The 20,977-nt window shown below is 44.3% G+C and overlaps 1 protein-coding gene across 8 annotated transcripts in view; it reads left to right on the top strand.

The window, feature by feature from the left end:
- Positions 1-20,977, top strand: part of PAK5 (p21 (RAC1) activated kinase 5) — a 261,295-nt gene that overhangs the window by 197,383 nt on the left and 42,935 nt on the right. For 7 of the 8 annotated variants that reach the window (XM_029593513.1, XM_029593518.1, XM_029593512.1 and 4 more), the window contains exon 3: positions 11,984-12,775. The exons of the other annotated variant lie outside the window; for it this stretch is intronic. In XM_029593513.1, coding sequence (XP_029449373.1) covers positions 11,984-12,775 — 792 coding nt within the window. The remainder of the gene's footprint in view (positions 1-11,983; positions 12,776-20,977) is intronic. 8 annotated transcript variants of the gene reach the window in all.

Below are 20,977 nucleotides of genomic sequence, written 5' to 3'. Positions count from 1 at the left end.
GGTGGGGTTTAGGTATGAGTGTAGGGGGTTGGGGGCCACTTTCACATTCAACATGAGACGTACGAACAGAACAGTGGTCTCTTGTGAAGATTTGCTGGCCTTCGGAGTGAGGAAACTCACTCCAAGATGGGATTTGTGCAATGTTCTCTCAACCAACAACAAGCTAGGTGGAGAGAACATTGCACAAATCTCATCTTGGAGTGAGTTTCCTCACTCCGAAGGCCAGCAAATCTTCACAAGAGACCACTGTTCTATTCGTACGTCTCATGTTGAATGTGAAAGTGGCCCCCAACCCCCTACACTCATACCTAAACCCCACCTCGAGTTACTAGGTGGGCCTCCCATAGGGATACAAATACCTGTCTAGGGAGGAGGCACTATAGCAAGTCTCTCTCTCTCTCTCTCTCTCCCTCCCTCCCTCCTCTGAAACAGGCTGTCTGGAAACATCATGAACTGCAATATAGCCCAAATTAGGCTAATAGTGCAACTTGTGATAAGAGCTTTTCACATAGCTGATATTGCAATACACATGCTTATTAGCATAAGGTACACCCATTTTTGGTATCGCATGCGATACCAATGCGATATTGGAAAATGAGGCCCATTGTCTACTTATCTTCATATATTCCGGCTCTGTTCTAAATTTAAGGATTTCTGAAAAATAAGTATTTTCTGAACAGTTTAGCACTTGTAATTTTATGGGAGGTTGCTGTAGCAAACCTGGTAAATCTATGAAGTCATCATTGCCAAAAGCTACAAACAGCTGACACAGCAGCCCATTTATCTCTAGAACTGTTCTTTTAATTTAAACATTTTCAAAACATATAAAAATGGCTCTTATAGGTAAGCAACTTTGCTTTATTGGCCAGCAAGGTGGTGGTGTCTTGGACCTGGATTGAGACCCAGAGGGCAGAGGCATCTCTGGTTCCAACTGGGGTCAGGAGCTGAGCAGGAGGTGTCTTCAACCCTGGTTGAACCTGGAAGACAGCAGGAATGAGAAGGAGGTCTACATCAGGGATGGAGGAAGAAAGTGAGTGAAGGAGCATGAGAGTGCTGGAGAAATAGAAGAAAGGAAGAGAGCTGAGTGAAGTTGGGTGAGAGGAGAGGGCTGAAGGGAGAGATAGGAGAGTGAGAAGACTGGAAGAGAAAGGAACTGGGAACAGAGAGGAGGGCTGCTGGTACAGAGGGAGGGAGGAAGGGGATGGGTGTGCAGCAGAAGAAGGGATGTACCAGGATGAGTTGGGAGGTGTGTACTCACCAGGAAATAAATGAACTCACCATGTACTTCCTCTGTTCCTCCTCATCTCACCAAAATAAATTATTTTGGGTGTGAGGGATGGTAGTTCATGGCAAATGCACTTAACCCCTGGTGTGTGGGTATGTTAAGACACGAGGCTAGTATTCTCCAGGCACTTCCCTGGTGAAATCCGCTACTCTTAAGTCACAAAAGGCCACACTCACACCCTGAGTCACCACAACTCTAGAGTCCATAAATAACTTTATTATGTATTCAGTTATTCTTCAGAAAGCAATGCAGCAGAGATAATACATAGATATAGCAAAGGCAATGGTTATAAAAATAATACAGTATAATACTTTCCTTTACTGTTGTTAAAAGGGCCCAGAAAAGCAGCATGGCTCTGTCTCTTCTGGAAGTTCAGGAGTCTCTCTCCCATGCCTCTATTAATTATTCACTTTTCAGCTGCACATCTAAAAACATGTTTTGAGAGACACATGAAATCTCCCAACACCTAGACCAGAGTGTAACACAACTTGATTTCTCTTGGACTTTAACTACCTCTCCCTTCCCCACAATTGTTTTAAAGTCATATGATGTAGGGTCAGTGGGAGAATACCAAGGCCAACTTTCTGAATACATCCTTAGCAAAGCTTGTCAGATTTAGGATAACCAATGTTATCAAAGAAAGTCTGAGATGAAATTTTTAATCCCTGACTAGAGCACACTGTGATGTCATCAGTTATTGTTAAAGATGTTTTATCGTTGAACTGTTCCTCATGATAAAGTGATTATGCATTGAAAGATTTCCGTAAACAGTCACATAATGCAGCCCAGTAATTGCAAGACTTTATTTTTCCCAACTACTTTGCAAAGTTTAGTAATGCATGACAAAGCATATCATTAGATAGGTACAAGAGTCTTATGAATAAGATCAAGTAGTTCTGAGCTGGTTAGAGTCAAAAGCGTGCTGGATTGGACTTAACATTGCATACAAATGTAAATTCACTTACACTGCTGTGCTAAAATTGTTTTTCTTAGGATGACGGAAGATAATGTATTCTGAATTGATAACATGCAGAACTTATAAAGACAATAAATGCAAGGTCTTATGAGGGCGCAACTGTTAATTGCTCACTTCATTATTGTCAAGGTTAATACACTATTTGAGAGCAGAAGCAGTTTTTCATCTCTTCTTTGAAACAAGGGGAGACAGCTGTTCTGAGTGAAAGATCCATTATAGCTTATCACTAGAGGACAGACCACAAAAGGGACGGTATGAAATATGGGTACTGTCACTGCTATGCAGAGTAAACACTGAAACTGTTCTGAAAGCAATAGAAAGGAAATTAAAGCTAGTGTTAGGAAGTAGTGAACTTTAATTCAAATAGATTGTGTTCTATTAATTTTAATGCATGACAGCTACTGTGACATAAATTTCACCCATACTCCTTATTCTATTGTATTATTGATCTAAGTAAAGCTGCAAGATATTTTGCACTGATAGATGTACTTTGATGAATTCTATAAATAGTATTCATGGTAACAAATAGCAGCCTTCCCCTTTGAAGCACAATTAAACATGATAATGCAATACTATATGTTTTGATTTTCATTATTGATAGACTAGGAAACATAGAACATGATAGCGGATAAGGTCTTCAAGGTTTATTCTAATCTGCCCAGCTCAATTCCTGTATTGCCATAGACTGCAGTTGGTCTTGGGAGTTCTCCTCACTTCTTCATAAATCCTCTATGTTTAACCTATGCTTTATTAAATTCTGTCACTATTTCTGTCCTACAATAAACTCAAGCCTCTTTAATGAGTCCTCCTATGTAATAAATACAAACGACAAAACGGGGAATCAATAATTCTTATGCCAAACTCTGATGTCTGGTACCTCTTCTGTAGGTGATAACCACTCTTAGGTTATGACTCAAATTGTGAATAGGTGCCGTATTAATTTGTGTACAGATATTAACTGTGCTGGGCAAGCAAGATTCTTAAGGACGGGCATGAGTCTCAACTATTGTAGAAGCAAGCTTTGATTACAAGAACAGCATTCAACAAGATAAGTGTTAGAAGTTTCAACAATTTTAAAAGTTGAGCAGTTTCACATGAGGAAAGTTGCATGATTTGAGCGTCCACCTAACAAGGAATTAAGAAGATTTTTCAACCAGATTTTATTTGCATAAAGTTTAAAATTGAATAATCATTTTTAAAAGTTAATAGCTGTACACAAATTAATACGGCACCTAATCACAATTTGAGTCATGATCTAAGAGTGGTTATCACCTATAGATCCCCATAGATCTCTACTCATCTGCCACCCACAGGTATCCACATTCTTCATACACACCTTACACATACACTCTTTACCCCATAAACCTCACAACAAACACACCTACCAAAAGCTTTTCTACGCAATCTTACACTTCTACATTTTCTTACACCTCCACACCCACTACAATCTTGCACATGAAACAGGCAAAGAAAAATCTTTTAGATAATAAGTCCTTGGAATACATATATACTCACACACTCCATACAAACCCATACCCACATACTTCTGTACCCATCACATACAATTTTACACCCCCACACCTATCCATAAACACTTACAAACACAGTCACACCCTCAACCCCCCATGCACCCATTCCAATTTCTTATATGCATCTATTCATTTACCACCCCTCCACACTGTCACGGTACAAATACACATTTCTATGTACCTTCATCTACCTGTCTTCTTTCTCCCACACCCCCACATATACACCCACAAATTCCTACATACTCACCACAGAAAAAGCCACACACTCTTACACACAAACTCATACCACCATATATACACCCGACACCCACCACAAACTCACACACTCCTATACCCACAAAACCCACAGGAACCCACAACCTACACAATCCTACAACCACATACATTCCATCCATCCATGCATGTACATACATACATATACATCCCCCCCACACAACTCCACCCACGCCCACACATAATATACTCATACACATCCCCACCTACACCCACACATTGTAAACACATCTCTACCACCCCCCCCCACACACCCCCCACACCCCCAACATACAGATACCATCCGCACACACAAACCTTCTCTACAAATTGTTGGCAAGCTTTCCTGAAGCTATGCTGCTGCATGTTTTCCCTTTTTGTTTATAGAAAGAAAATAATAACTATCACAAATTTTCAATTATCTCCCATATAACATAATGGGAGCTGCATGGCAAAAGTGAGGTAAAGCTGGACTTAATCCTGCCCCAGTCAGGAGTAAAGATATTTGGGGTGGAGCCCTCCAGGAGGCAAATACATTCTGCATGTGAGTGTGTGGGTGAATAAACTCTTTTGGGCCAGTTAGGGACAGAGTGGAGTGAGGGTAAATAATATAATATATATGTTGGTTCTGCCTCCTTTTCACCCCAAATGTATATTTTTTGTTTGCTTTAGTTTTATCTCTGTCACATTTTTCCTCTAGTCTCCCGCCCCTACAGGCAGCATAGCAATCCACACTAATACGAAGGATGGAAGAACACCTCTGCAGAGGTATCCCTCAGCGCCAATCACTGGCAGGTTGGAGCCGCCTCTGAATTGGTCACTTCCTTCCCCACCCCATTGCAAAGCATGATCACGCCACCTCTACAGCATACCCAGACCCGACTGGTCCCATTGGCCTGGGGATGCAAATATAGATACCCTGTGCTGAGGCATGCCACACTGTAGTCTGACAGTACAAAACTAAAGAACCCAACAAGTGTAAGAGTCTTAGTATCAAACCCATAAAGATCTCACTTATCTACTGTTATAGTGAGAAAAACTCAAATGATAAATATATAAATGACCATCATATAGCGCTGGGTTTGCACCATGTGAATGCTTCAAAACCCCTTAAGATATGCTGAATTTATAATCATTGGTCATTTACTATGTGAGTTTATATATTTTTTTGAATAATTTTTTTGCAGCATTTAAAACGTATCCTTAAGCATCGTATAATAGAATTAAAGGTTTGCATTTATCTGCGTGCTTAGGTATTCTGGGAAGAGTGCTCTACTGTGTTCTTCGGGATCAAATGTGCTGAATGTCCAAGATGTTTAACAGAAACCTTCTTGTCTCCCAATGTTCTTCGGGCTAAAGTGTGCTGATTGTCCAAAGTGTTTCACAGAAACCTTCTTCCACCTGACATTGCAATGTTTTGGAAGAAAACCTCCTTCCTTAGGGGCTTGTTGCACATACTAGCTTCCCATATGAAAGTCCCGGTATTCTAAAAGATGCATTGAAAATGTCAGAGCACCCTGAACTCACAGCGCTGCCACCATATCTTTTAACATGTAACAACATGGAAATTATAAGATCACATAATGAAATTAGGGGTAGATTTTATAATTTTGCACGAGCGCGTACTTTTGTTCGCTCACCAGGCGCGAACAAAAGTACGCTGGATTTTATAAGATACGCGCATAGCCGCGCGTATCTTATAAAATCCGGGGTCGGCGCGCGCAAGGGGGTGCACATTTGTGCAACCTACTCGTGCTGAGCCCAGCGCGCGCTGCCTGTTCCCTCCGAGGCCGCTCCGATTTCGGAGCGGCCTCGGAGGGAACTTTCCTTCGCCCTCCCCCCACCTTCCCCTCCCTTCCCCTACCTAACCCCCCCCCCCCCCCCGGCCCTATCTAAACCCCCCCTTACCTTTGTTGCACGATTTACGCCTGCTATAAGCAGACGTAAATCTGTGTGCCCAGCGGGCTGCTGGCGCGCCATCACCCAACCCAGGGGCTGGTCAGGAGGCCTCGACCACGCCCCTGGGCCAGTGCCACGCCCCCGCAATGCTGCATCACGCCCCCGAAACGCCGCGTCATTTTAGGACACGCCCCTTTTACAAAGCCCCGGGACTTACGACTATGCAAATAGGCGCTCCGGCGCGTGAGGGCCCTGCGCGCATAAATCCAGACGGATTTACGCACGCAGGGCATTAAACAAAAGCACTTGCTATTCGAATGTTCAAAGGATGTGAGGCAGCTTATGTGGAAATAGCAAACCATTTACTTACTAAGCGAGAACCTTTATTGTCTGAGCAATAGAACTGCCGCACTCACCTTGCTTGTTTGCAGCATGGGTACTGTCTAAGCCAATGGGTGGCTGACAGCTGTCATTTAAAAAGGAAAAGGCACGCGATATGATGTGACATGAATACATGTATTTTCCTTATCTTTGACTATCATATCAAAAAAATGAAAATGTATCTGACTCCCCACAGGAAGAGTGCTCTAACTGTTCTTTGGGCTCCAGTGTGTTAAAAATCCAAAATATTTACACAATGTTGTTTAGACTGTAGACTGTAGTCTGAGCCATGGGACCGGCCCATCCCAAAAATCTTTATTCAAGCAATGCTGAATATCTCTTTCTTAGTCATGACTGTCATCCAGATAAACTCTATTATAACAGTAATATTCAGAAAAATATTTATTTGATTTATATTCTGCTTTTCAGACATTTCAAAGGGGATGAAGTTCAGGTGCTCTAGGAATTTCCCTCTCCCCAGAGGGAAGTATCTGCTGTTATTCACCCAAGGAAGGCTGAAAACTATGGGGTAGATTTTAAAAGAAGCGTGCGCGGCCTACACGTGCGCACGCTACCTGGCGCAAGCACATGTACGCCCAATTTTATAACATGCTCACATGTTATAAAATCTGGGATCGGCGCGTGCAAAGGGGTGCCTTCCTCCGTTCCCTTCCGCCTAACCTAACCTTCCCACCCCTTCCCCTAACCTTCCCCCCCCCAGCCCTACTCTAACCCCCCCTGACTCTTGTCTTACCTTTTGCGCCTACCTCTGGGCAGGCGCAATTTGCGCACGCTGGCAGCTTGCCGGCACGTGATCCTCCGACACAGCGGCAATGGCCCCTCTGTCAGACGAGAAGTGACGAGAAGTCCCCATAGAAGAGATCTGCAGAGTTGAGGTGTAGAGTTCCATCCACTTATTTATATCTCATTACTTTCTGGATATACATGGCCAACATGACAGCAGGTTTGGCCAATCTGTCCTTCAGAACCTGTTTGAGGTGTAGAACCATTCCTAACATTCTGTTTGCTTTTCTGACTGCTGCAGCACACTGAGCTGACGATTTTAAAGTATTATCCACTATGATGCCTAGATCTTTTTCCTGGGTGGTAGCTCCTAATATGGAACCTAACATCGTGTAACTACAGCAAGGGTTATTTTTCCCTATATGCAACACCTTGCACTGGTCCATCCAGTCTGCCCAACATACTTCTTATGGTAATATCTGCTGCGCCATGCAGGTTACCTCCAAGTTTCTCTTAAGGACAGACCATTCAGTTACCCCCATGCCTTATGATAAGGGTATTAATATTTACAATAAAAAACCAAGCAACTGTCAAACCCATACAAAAGTACTGCTAAGCTGCATTTTTACTGGGTGAGGAGCCTTCTTGAAAATTCAAACAGTGCTGCTTGAACGTGCTTTCCTTTTGGACTTGGCCGTCGAAGCAGTCCTGTGCTTTTTCCTTTATGTCTGCACATCAGAACCATGAAAGTCAGGGCCATCTGAATCCAATTCCCCCTTCCCTTTGCCCCCCCCCCCCACCCCCGCCATCAAAGCGGAGATTAATGCTGCGGTTGCGTCAAAAGAATCAAGGCATATTGCTTGAGGGACGTAATCCCCATGCTTCTGCTAAGGTAGTAACCATCGCACCAAGCAGGTTACCCCCATGCACCCTTTTCTTCATTTCCGTCCTCTGGCCTTTAGGGATCCAGAGTGTTTATCCCATGCCCCTTTGAATCCTTTCACTGTTTTTGTCTTCACCACCTCCTCCGGAAGGGCATTCCAGGCATCCACCAGCCTTTGAAAATTGTCCTTGTCTAACCATAAACACGAACAATTATCCCAATAGTGAATAGGAATGAAGAAAGCCACATCAAGTCCAGAATTGGCTAAGTTAGCTGGATAGCTTTACATCGCCTCCAGGATGCTTCTTTTTTAAAATCTGGATAAACTTTAGCTAGATAAATGCCCCCAATATTCAAAAGTCAGCATTTAGCTATATAACTTTCAAGTTATTTGGCTGGTTGCTTTTTAATATTGTCCCCATGGGGTTTTTACTGTAGAGCTGCTTATTATACGTATATATTGCATTGTACTGGTAGCAGAGTGCACTTGTGATTCATTAGCAGTATATTTGTACCACATAGCATAACCCCGTTTCTTGTACCCTGGAGATTTTTTATTGACTATAGTAATGAATACTTCTAAAGAACGTTTTCTGCAATAATGTGGGGTAGAATCTAATATTCCTCTGCTTAAGTCCCCATTCCCCCCCCCCCCCCACCACCACCACCTTTATTTCTCTTCATAGATCACAGTGAGATAGTGCACGTTTATATTTGTACAACATAGCTGTGCAAGTTCTTTAAGTGAGTATTCTGAGCTCTTTAGAATTGCAATCTATGAGAGGCTGCGAAAGGATTCATCTTTTCATCCTTTATTACATGGGAGGATGTAGTAAACAGTCCCTTCCAGTGGCAGGCGGTCAGGGCCTTCAAGGGATTCACTGACTCCCTGGCCCTAATTGCCTTTCTTTTTGCAGTTTGTTTTTGTTTTTTTTAGCAGTGTTGGCACCACTGCCTCGGATGCAGCCCTCTGCTCCTTTTACCAGGTGGAGCTGCGGAGCAAGTGGAAGCTGACAAAGCATGCAGGGGCCAATAGCAAGGAGCCAAGCAGCAAGAGTCACATTGGGGTGGAGCCAATAGGAGCAGCATTTCCAGGCCCCTCATCAGTGATGCCAGCGTAGTAGTATAACGTGGTGCAGAAGGCAGGACCGGACCTCCATCTGAAGCAGATGTCCCAGTTGCTTTGCTGACTGCATCATGCAGAGCTTCCCTTCAGGCCATGCTGGCTGTGTTATGTGGCCTATACAGAGTATAAGGCTGAGTCAAAAGAAGATGCAGCACCACAGCAACAGTGGAGCCAGTTGTAAGGATCTCCCAGGCCCCTATGGAGCATTGGTTTCTCAAAGAGGCTCAAGCAGAAGGTCAGAGTGCTCACTGCTGGGGACCTGGGGGAGGGAGATTTGATTGTTGGGGAATTTAGGAGAGGGAGAGAAGAGGTTGCAAGTGAGAGTACTAGAGACTCTGGCAGGACTGGGAGAGAATAAGACTACTAAGGACTCTGGGGGGCTGAGAGTGAGTGCTGGAGACATGGGGCGCTGAGAGTGAGTGAGAGTTCTGGAGACTTGGGGGCAAAGAGCGAATGAGTTCTGGGGACTGGAGGGCTGAGAGTGAATGAGTTCTGGGGACTGGGGGGCTGAGAGTAGGTGAAAGTTCTGGGGACTGGGGGGAATGAGAGTGAGAGAGTTCTGGGGACTCTGGGGGTGATGAGAGTGAGTGAGAGTTCTGGGTCTCTGGGGGCTGAGAGTGAGTGAGAATTCTGCAGACTCTGGGGAGCTGAGAGTAAGTGAGTTCTAGGGACTCTGGGGGGGGGTGAGAGTGAGTGAGTTTTGGGGAGCTTGAGTGAATGAGAACTGGGGGCTGAGAGTGAGAGAGTTCTGGAGGGACTGAGAGTGAGAGAGTTCTGGAAACTCTGGGTGGGGGGGACAAGGAATAGGGGGTTGAGAGTGAGAATGCTAGGAAGCTGAGGGGTTAAGAGAGAGAGACTGCAGGGGACATGACATGGTGGGGCTTGGAGAATGAGATATAGCTGCTGTTTCTATGGTAGTGGATGGAAAGTGAGAATAATTTGATTTTCTCTTATTTTGAGAAATGTGCCTCTCTGAATATTTCTATATGGTATATAGGAGGAAATGCATTTCTGTTTTTATTTCTCTGGTGTTGCATTGCAGGCAGAGTCCTGTTTCTTGGGGTTCCCAGGCAATTTATCCATATTTCTGTTTCTAATTTGTGGTCACTCCTTCTCTGTTTGATGAGGGTCTGTCTGTGTTTTGCATGTGGGACCGAGGTGAGGTATCCTGCTAGCCTGTTTTAGTGTAGTCTAATTTGTTCTGTTTTCCAATCTGCATCTCTTAGTACGAGATCTTGATGTAGTAGAGTGTAGGGAGTAGTGCAGGGATTCTCAAACATTCATGACAATTGTACCCCTTTCAAGAGTTTTAGATGTCTTGGGAACTCCTAGGGACACAACAATTTAAAAATCACAGCAAATATAGCTCCTATTCTCTGGCTCCCTCCACCCAAAATAAGCAGCACATGCATGCACACCGGCATTTCACCTGCTCCTCCCAGGGGGATGGAGGGGGGAGAGAGGAAGGGAATGTGATTAAGCCAAGGAGAAGGAGAATGATTCTGTCAAGGGGGAGAAAGTGATAGGGAACCGGGCATAAGAAGAGGGAGGGGAGGGTGGTGATGCCACGGTGCGAAGAGGGGAGGGTGATTATGCCACGGTGCGAAGAGGGGAGGGTGATTATGCCATGGTGAGGGCAGGAGAGGGAAGGGAAGGTGATTATGCTGGGAGGGGGAAGGGGCGAGAGGTAAAGTGATTATTCCAGGGAGCGGCTGAGAGAGAAGATGATTGCACCGTGGGATGCATTTACTGACTGTGAATGTCACTGCATGCCATTGCTCCCTTCAAAAGAACATTTTCCTTAAATCATATATATATTTATTATAATCACCCTAATGAATGTCATCCATTGCCTGCATGTTCAATGTACTTTTAAGATTGTTCTAACCTTAGCTATTGGAGTCACAGACTAATCCATTTATAAAACTGGTGAAACTAAAAAACGTAGCTGTTTAGCTGAATAAATCCCTAAAATATTCAAAAGTCAGCATTTAGTTGGTTAACTTGTAAATTATCTGGCTAAATGCCTTTGAATATGGACCCCCAAGCATATAAAACTTTATTTAACAAATTAATATGTTAAGGTCGATATTCATAGGCTTCATCTGGCTACATTTTAGAGTTAGCCGAGCAAAAGCCAAGATTTAAATATTTCACCCACCAAGGGATAAATTCTGTGTGCATAAAACTTATCCAGATAAAAAGAGGTGGACCTAGAGGCATTCCAGGGATGGGCTAAAGTTTAGCCCGTGAAGACAGACAGCAAGCGCTGTCTGGATAAATTTACAGGCACAAGTCTCATAAAGAAATATGCTCGTTCCAAAGTTAGCCAGGTAAATTAATGTGCGTAACTTTATCTGGGTATATTCAGAGGCAGACTTATCCCCTGCTGAATATTTGGATAAAGTTACACGCATGCAGTAATGATAACTGGCTAGGTGAATGTGCTGACCTCAGGACTGATATCCATTCCGTTTTAATGCATAGACTCATTTATAAAAACATTAAATACTCATGGGCTCATTAATAAGGTGGTCAATATTGAAACAGTCTGTCTTAGTGGAAACTTTAGCCAGATAAAGTACAGGTTTTCAGTTTCCTGCTGCTCTGAAAGCTTCCAGTCTATTCTGCTGGACAAAGGTTATCCAGGTAAGCTGGAGGCATTCAAAGCAGAGGTAAGTTAGATGGGCAACTTATCCAACCAACTCAGATATTCAAAGTTAGCCAGGTGACCGACTAAATCTGGTTGTGCCAAGAGTAGCCCTAAAGTTAGTTAGGTAAGTTTATCTGGCTAATTAAGCCTTTATCCTGCTATATTCAGCCACCCATCTAATTGGCAATACTCTGCTGAATATCTGCAACAATTTATCTGGCTAAACATTTTCTTTGTTTGTTTTTTTTTCTCCAGACTATTGTTAGAGGAAATAAGCCACAAAAGGATACTTCAATCAATGGCTTGCTAGAAGAATTTGACAATATTTCAGTGACACGTTCCAATTCCCTACGGAAGGAAAGCCCTCCTACACCACACCAGAGAAATCCCAACCATGCTCAAAGCCATGCTGAGGAAAATGGCTTTTCCACCCACTCCCAGTATTCATATGAGGCGGATATTGCTAAAGATTCAGTATTTGAGAAGCACTCTGAAAAGAGCCTGCATGAACCGGAAGTAGATAGATACTGTAAAAGTGGCAAAGTTATCAAGCAAAATGGACATGCAATGAAAACGAAATCCTGCGATGCCTATTTTCCAGAAGCTATGCTCCTAAAAACAGATATTCCAAGGTACCCTCCAGATTACCCCATACATTTGGAAACAAAGAGCAAAGCAGCTGAACACATTGGACTCAAGTGGGAGTATCAAAGGCTTGCAATGGGATCTTCTTTAGATTACAGGGATCCCTTTCAGTGTACTCCTTCTAGAACTGTTATGCTCAGTGAGAGCTCAAGAGAAAGACTCGAATATAGTGAATGGGAAAATGGACCACCGAAGGATGATTATGACAAGAGACCAATGTCATCTTATGTAATCCCGACAAGCCCCCAACCAGCCATACGACAACGGTCCCAATCAGGGTCTGGCTTGCAGGAGCCAATCATTCCCTACGGAGCAGGTGTTTTCAAAATGAGCATGCAAGGCCATTCCTACAGCTCCTATACCTACCCTCGCCTCTCAGAAACCGCAGCGTGCATTCCAAAGGTAAAGTCAGTCCCTGCACTGCTAAATCTGATGATTTCTTCCCTCAGAAGGTTTCAGAATTATTACAAACCAAGGAAAATGTAAGGTTAAGAAAAGTAATGAGTATTTTTTGAAATAAAAACCTAGAATATTTAGCTACAAGCAATGGAAATTTGGTAGAAAAATCTGTGAAGCAAATTCTAAAGATGAGCAGTGAAACATTGGAGAACACTGTCTTGTTCAATTCTCTAAGGGGCAGATTTTCAAAGAGGTATGCGCATAAGATACACGCGTACCCCTCGAAAACCTGCCCCCAGCTCCCCCTGCGCACGCCGAGCCTATGTTGCATAGGCTGCTGGCGCGCGCAAGTCCCGGAGCTTTGCTTGGGGGGCATGTTGGGGGCGTGGTGCTGGCCTAGGGGCATTCTGGGGGCGTGGCCGAAGCCTCCAAAACTGCTCCCGGGCCGGGGAATGGCACGCCGGCAGCTGGCCGGCACGCGCGAGTTACGGTAACTTTTAAAATAAAGATAGGGGGGCGATTTAGTTAGGGCTGGGGGGTGGGTTATCTAGGGGAAGGGAGGGAAAGGTGGGGAGGAAACAAAAAAATTCCCTCTGAGGCTGATTTCGGTGCGGCCTCGGAGGGAACGGGCAGCGCGCACAGGGCTCGGCGCGCGCAAGGTGCACAAACGTTCACCCCCTTGCGCACGCCGACCCCGGATTTGATTCATTTGCTGAACCAAAATAAACAATTAATAAAACTAAAACAATTAATAAAACTAAAACAGGCCATTCCTAGGCCTTTCACCTCGATTTGCAACTGTCACGAGCCTCCTCGGTCCTCTTTGTCCGTCATGCAACTGAGCCAGGGCCTCCCAAGCTTTCATTTGTCCATATAGGAAGGGGCAGGAGTGATCCCCAGATCCCCGGTTGTTTCTGCCCCACCAGCTCCCACTTCACATTAGCACCAGCTGACCCTGAGTCCGGTGCCAGTGTTTCATGGCTGTAAAGCATACGCCCGTAGAACAAAATGGTGCCTGCCTCGGGCCAGCTGGTGCCATTGAGGTGTGGGAATCAGCAGGGCAGGAGTGACTGGGATTATTCCTGCCTCTTTCCTCATTGAAAACTGCACAGAAGGTGAATGTGAGGGGTGTGGAGGCTCCTTTTCAGCTCTGGGAGGGGGGAGGAGGCAGTGATGTCCATCTGAGGAGTCCCCGTTTCTTTCATTCACTCATTTATTTATTTATTTATTTTGGACAGAAAATATTTAAACATTTTTACTAAGTCGATTTTCTGTTTTTTTCCATTCGGAATGAGCCAAAAAATGAACTTGTACATTTCAAAATATGCATTCATTTGAAACAAATGCACATCCTTAGCATCCTCTCTCTAGCCTCCCACCCAGTCTAGCATATACTCTTACACAAACGGCATTAATCCCTTCTCTCTCACATACATGAACGCTGTGCCCCTCTCTTCCACACAAACACAAGCCCCCCAGCAGATTCCTTTTCATCCCCAACCTCTCTTTTCATCTCCCAATGAGCACCCACTCAGCTGCTCCTAAATTTCCCCAAACGATCTTCCTTTGCTCTTTCTGTTCCAGGATCACCCCCTGCCCTTCTGTCCCTGATTGACAAGAGAGGAAAAGCTCACTTTTTTTTTTTTTTTTTATTATTTTTCATATGATATACAGAAATCAATTCACCTTGAGATTATTCATTCTCTTAGGACAATCATAAAACATATAAGAAAAATATTTAGGAAACAAATTAAACATCATTTGTACCTATCTTAGCTTCTCTATCATATCTGAATATTTAAGCGGTATACAGGGGGATCCAAGATAAATTTTAGGAACGTAACAAGCAATATTTAATTATAAGTAATTAAGGAGGATTTATGTTATTATTCATGCTTGAGATGTTTTCAGGTGGCACTCTCTCTATCTTATGACTATCAAGAAACACACGCATTGGATCTGGTTCGAAGAAAACATAGCGAATATCATTCCATATTAGAATAAATTTACATGGGTATCTAATCGTAACTCTGGCCCCCATCAATCTTGCTTCCTGGCGCATATCTAGCATTTTTTTCCTCCTAATTTGCGTCACCTTAGTAATGTCCGGGAAAATCCAAATCTTTTGTCCGTAGAACTCTTTCTCCCTGTTTCTGAGAAATAGCTTTAACACCATTTCTCTGTCTGTTGGAAAGACAAATGTTACAGAGATAGTTCCACGGAACTCGACCTGTTCCTCCGAAGATGTTTCAAGAAAAGCTGTTAGATTATCACCATCATTCAAGATTGGATTATTTAAATTCTTATTACCAACATAGAAAATATTTGCAATGGGGGGAACAGTTTCAGCCGGCATTAGTAAGTTCTCTATAAGATACTTTTTAAATTGATCCCTCAAGGAGATCAATCTTATTTGAGGAAAATTTAAAACTCTTAAAGTTAAGTATCTTTGAGTGTTTTCCATGTTTTCAATCTTACGAGTAGTTGTTAAGTCAGATTTAATCAGATTTGTCTGGGTTTCTTGAAGAGCGGACATTTTTTCATTTATTTCTTTTATTTTAACTTCATGTTGAATTACACATGGTTCTATCTTTTTTATGGCTTCTTGATTATTTACTAATGCCTGTGTTAACGTTGCAATTGATTTCTCCAATATTACTAAGGCACTCCAAACCGTTTCCAATGTTATCTCTCTAGGTTTGATCAGTTTTTGAACGGGGATCGTGCCTACCTTATCCCCTCGGCAAACTTCTGAAACCCTCAAGGTTTCGCTTGTCGAGTCCTCTTCCTCCATTAGCTCTATTCGAGCAGCAGTCAGCCCCAAGTCGACATTCGACTCCATTTTAGCCCTCCGGTCTTCACGGCTCCTTACTACCACGCTGCTGCTGTTCACCGGTGCACTCGCAGCCGCCATTCCTCTCTCCTCCTCTGCAGCGGGCTCACTCTCTGCTCCTCGTTGAGGGTTAACCCAACCCGGGTCAAGGTTGTGGCTGTGGGCTGGAGGAATAGGCTTCTCGGGCTCTCCGGGGCTCAATGATGTCTGTGTGTCCTGAGGTGAGTCAGCGCGTCCCTCGCCCAACACCTCCGCGGACCTCCCTCCCGGAGTCGAAACAATATTCGGAGTGAAGAAGCTCGGTATTGTTGATTGAGAAGGGGTTACTACCTCAGGAACAGAGGTTTCCTGACGTATTCGCCCCTTTCTCCTAGTATGGGGCATAATAGACGCTGAAGAGTTTCTGGTTGTACGGAGCTCACTTCACTGCGACCTCTCCTTAGGACGCCATCTTGGATCTCCCCCTGGGAAAAGCTCACTTAGAAAGCAGGGAAGCTCTCTGTTCGGTTATGTCTGCTCCAAGCTCACCCCAGCCTCTCTTCTTCCCTACACACTGCCTGGGAGGAGAAGGGCTAAGTTAGGAAGCCAAGGACTGTTCACTGCGGTGGGAGATTCATCGCAGCTAGAAGGCAGCACATCTTCTTCAATAAGCCTGCTCTTCCCAGATGTTTGCCATACTATTGACAAATCCAGGCTGGCTTAGAAAGGGCTGCGTTAGAAAAGAAGAGACTGTCAGGGGAAATGAAAACTGGATTAAAATCACATGCCTCAGATGTCTGCAGAGGAGGAGGAACATGTAAAGAAATTGGAGCAGAACGGCAATGACATCATCCTGTGCCACACACTTCCAGGATAACCAACCCATACTCTCACACGACATCCAGCCCAAAGAGTCTGCAAGGAGAAGGACTGACATCCAGGGCTGGCACGTCCCATTAGGCAAACTAGGCGGTCGCCTTGGGCGCCAACCATTAGGGGGGGGGGCGCTGAAGAGCAGCAGTGAGGGGCTGCGAGTGGAGCTTATCCCGCTCACAGCAAAGAGGAGCAAAGCAAGGGGCAACGATGACAACAGTACGGAGAGGACAGGAAGGGAAGGAAGAGGGGGAACGGGGAACCGGCATGTCTTACTGCCAGCTCGGGGTTGTTGTTGTCTCGATGAGTCACAGCTCAGATCACCCCAGTTCGCCAACCCTGGTGCCCGATCTCCCCTAGAACCAGAACTCCTCTCCGCTGACAGCGTACAGGAATTGCTTCCCCATCAGCTTCGGCCACTCTTCCACCGCCATGGCCTCTCTCAGAGAGAGCACACCAGCAGTCGCCCCCGCTTTACCCGGAGGGTACATCGTGTGCAGCGGCGGCATTGGAGATGGCAGGGGACGGGGAGGTTGAGGGAGGGGAGGGTAACAACCAGCCGAGGTGCGGCGGGTTTCAGCCCCAGGTGGGCAGTGTGACGGGGAGGGGGGGGGAGGATGAAAGGCAGAAGGTTTTCCTAAGGCGCCTAATACCCTTGCCTAATACCAGAAGGTGTCTCAGTCAGCCCTGGCACATCAATCTTATTGACGCCAGTGCCAACTCTTGTACACTACCTTCATATTTTAGGCCCAATGATTGCTGGTAACTAATCCTTTTAAATAACATGCGCTCTAAAAATGTAACACCTGGTCCGAGGTAGGTTTTACATTTTAGATCTTAGCAAGCAAATGTTAAATAATGCTTGGAGGAAAATATACCTTGTTATTTCCATGTGCCCACTAAATATTACTTTGTATCTGGCATTCTTTCATTTTAATTCACAAAGTTTATCCAGCTTGATAAGTATGCATATCGCCATTTATCTGGCTATCAGGTCGATGTTATATCGAGCGTTACGACCAGTGCGCCCCTAATTGCGCCTTAGATGTGCATTTTGGATGTGCTAAACGTGCGCCCAATGCTAAGCAGGGATTAGCGTGTCCATAACACACGTCCAAGCAAACGCGTAGCGAATAGCACCCGTCGCAGTTAAAGTGCATGTAAATGAGCCAATTAGCTATTACTCCCCATATTGTAATGCACGCTTAAAACAAGGGTGTCCATAGCGAGCTTTTTTATGAGTACATTTTTGTGCCATACCTAGACCTGGCATTATTGTGGCGGTGCTGACGGTAGCAGACTTTCCTGAACAGTTTCCTTGTGACTTGTAGCATTTCAAAAATGGATTATCTTCATTTTCTTGCCCTCATCACTTTTCTCTTGCTATTGCGAGCAAGAATAAAGCAAAGGAAAGCAATTAATCAAGCAAAAAATCCAGAGAACTTACAGGCGCAGGTAAACAAATAACTTCATTAAACTTGGGATAGCTGTCGGTTGACGAACGGACGCCCAAGTCCTGGACATCCATGCCAGGAGTGGGACCCGGGCGACCGCAAGCGGGCATCCTTACTGTTCGCCTAAGAAAAATAAATTACCTCTTGCTATTGAGACTGAAGCTGAGTAGATCTGCCAGCATTACGGATTTGAATATGAATCCCACGCACCAGTTCACAGTAGAGATCCAATGGAAGAACTGAGAGAAAAAGTATTGTCCGATTCCTTGCAGCAATGGATTTTGGCGCGAAGCATGACTCACATCGTGACGTCATGATGGGGGAAAAATGAAAATTGTCGATGTAATAATAAAAATGCTACTAGTAATAATGAAAATATTCAATGAACATCTGTCTCATGTTCCATAAACCGCATTTATGCCCCTTTAACAGAATTTTCGGCACACTAGCGATGCTAAACGGACTTCCCATGCTACAAAGTAGATAGCGCTAAGGATGCACTTTTGGTCCTCCCATGTGCGTTTTGGCCACCCTTTTCATTTCAGGTTCATTTAAATACAACATCGAGCACCCAGGAGGTGAGTCTGTGCATGGTTGAAACTGCGGGCGCCAAGTTTGGACGCACTGCTTTAGTGCATCCGTATTGCATCCACCTGTATGTGACCTGAATAAGTAGCCACACCCTGGACTGCCATATCCCACCCACCATTTAGATGAATAACTATTTAGCACAGGGATTTTAGGCTGTAGCATGCATAGTAAAAATTTCACACCTAGTCTAAGGCTGGTATTAAATTTTTGCTTTTTCTGGACTCAAAGTAATTAGCGGGTGGAGGACTGAATACCATGCTATTTGCTGTGGTCCAGTAAAGCCTCATTTACATATGATGCTCCCTCATTAAAAAGTAGATTTTAAAACATGCGCGTCGCTACGCAATTGTTATAAAATACGATTCCCACGCACACATGTGCACATGATTTTAATATTGACGCGCGCATGTGCGAGTGGGTTGTGACTCGTGTGCATGGGGGGGGGGCAAATTTTTGAAAAATATGCACGGTGACAGGAGTAGGCCTTTCCGGGTTCCCTATCCCCCTAACTACCCTTCCTAACTCTTCCACTCTCCTCCCCAATCCCTAACCCCTACTTAGCTAGCTAAAATTGTTTTGTTTTATAACTTACTGCGCCTTCCAAGCAGAAGTAACTTCTGCGTGCCAGCCGGCTGCCAGTGTGCGCTTCCCCAGGACAGGGCCTAATGGCCGCTGTCCCAGTCGGCCCACGACCTGCCCTCCCCCCCCACCCCCAGCCAGCCCCTTTTGGATGGCCCAGCACGTCTGCACATACTGGGAGATACTCACGTGGCCGGGCCATTTCTGAAATGCACTCGGCACGCGCCCGGCCAAGCATGTATCTTCCAGGTTTTACGCACGCAGCCTTTTGAAAATTCGACCCTAAGGGAATATTAAGATCTGACTACATAGCATGCTATTTTTAGGGTTATGCAAAATAGCCTTACAGGGTAATTTTCAAAGGAAGATGTAAATGTAACATACTATTGCAGTCATTTTCAAAACCCCATTTTCAAAAGCCTTTGAAAATTGCAACATTATACGCTATTGAATTGTCAATAGGTTTTACCCATACTAAGTACACTTAACACGGGTAAATGGGCTTTTGAAAATGACTATGATAGGATGTTACATTTACATGTACATTTTCCTTTGAAAATTACCTCCTTAATGTGCGCATTAAACTTTAATGCATTGACCCCTAAGTGTTTGAAAATGTACCCACCAGTACTGAAGGAAGCATGTATTCTTCTGAGTTTCAGAAACTTGAGCTGCATTTCACCACAGTGCCTTGATGGATTTCATGTCAGAGCTTAATCTGCTCATCTGACTTGCTTGTGAATGGGGCCTGCAGTCTCTAGTCCTTCGAGTGCGTGCCTTCTCTGGCAGCATAATTGAATACCTCAATGTGCAGTAAGCGTGAAAGCAAAATGTATGCATTGCAGTGTGATGTTTTGTGGCGCAGTATTAGGCTGTCACAAGAAATATGCATATTTGTTTTTTGTTTCATTTTACCAGGTATTTCAGAAAACACCAAACGTCTTTTGAAAAGAGTTGTGGAGGGAGGGGGAGGGGAGATATAAATGCAAATTAAATAAATAGAATAACGCTGAAAAATATCTGTGGGCCTATGCTGAGCTCGATCCTTTTCAGTGTGGCATTCATGCAGCACTGTTCTAGATGATGAAGTGGTTGTCCTTAATGATGATGGTAGCTGTTTAGGAAAATTCAGAGGGGTGCATGCAAAACCTAAACATAGGAGTAAATCTCTGCAATGCACAGCCACGTATTCCCCAAGTCAGCCCAAATACTTTTTTTTTTTGCAGCAGCAGAAGCAGCATTAGAAGAAATGCTGTAGTAGGCTGAGAATCTCCAGATATTTGCCCATTTATGCTGCTCTGCGGTTTTCCAGAATAGAGAGCAAACAAGCTTCAGTGGACGTGGATGAGCAGACTGGGTGGGCCCGGTGGTCTTTATCTGCCGTCATGTTCTCTGTTTCTTCTATTTCAAGAGTGATTTTCTTTGTTGTAAAAAGGATGCACACAATTATTTTCATGGTTTACATCTTGCAGAATATAAGCCTTTGAGATGCATTTGATGAGCAGATATTCAGTCCTTCTCACATGGAAACAATCCTGTGGAAGATCAGGGCGATACTGTGATCCGAGTCCTACTTCTCCCCGGGTGGAGCTCTGCCAGACTTCTTTGTATTGTGCAGCAGGCTACAGTGACAAATTGATGCTGCTGCAGATTTTTTTTTTTTTCTTCCTTCACAATCTTAACATAAAATGGTCAAATGATGTTCCACTGCAGAATTCAATTTCACAGTTCAGTTGGGTCCTTGATTACACTGCCAAATTCAGATTAATGTGCACTTACCTAACATGGATCAGGGCTTTCCTGGATGACAGCCAGCAGTAGTACTAGCAGTGTCGAGTTTTATACCCTGTCCGTCTCTGTGCACCACTGGCGAAATTGATTGATTAAATGAATTCA

The sequence above is a fragment of the Rhinatrema bivittatum genome, chromosome 3 (genome assembly GCF_901001135.1).
Source record: "Rhinatrema bivittatum chromosome 3, aRhiBiv1.1, whole genome shotgun sequence".
Lineage (NCBI taxonomy): Eukaryota > Metazoa > Chordata > Amphibia > Gymnophiona > Rhinatrematidae > Rhinatrema > Rhinatrema bivittatum.
Note: the sequence above shows the minus strand (reverse complement) of the source record. Positions and strands in the feature narration are given on the sequence as shown.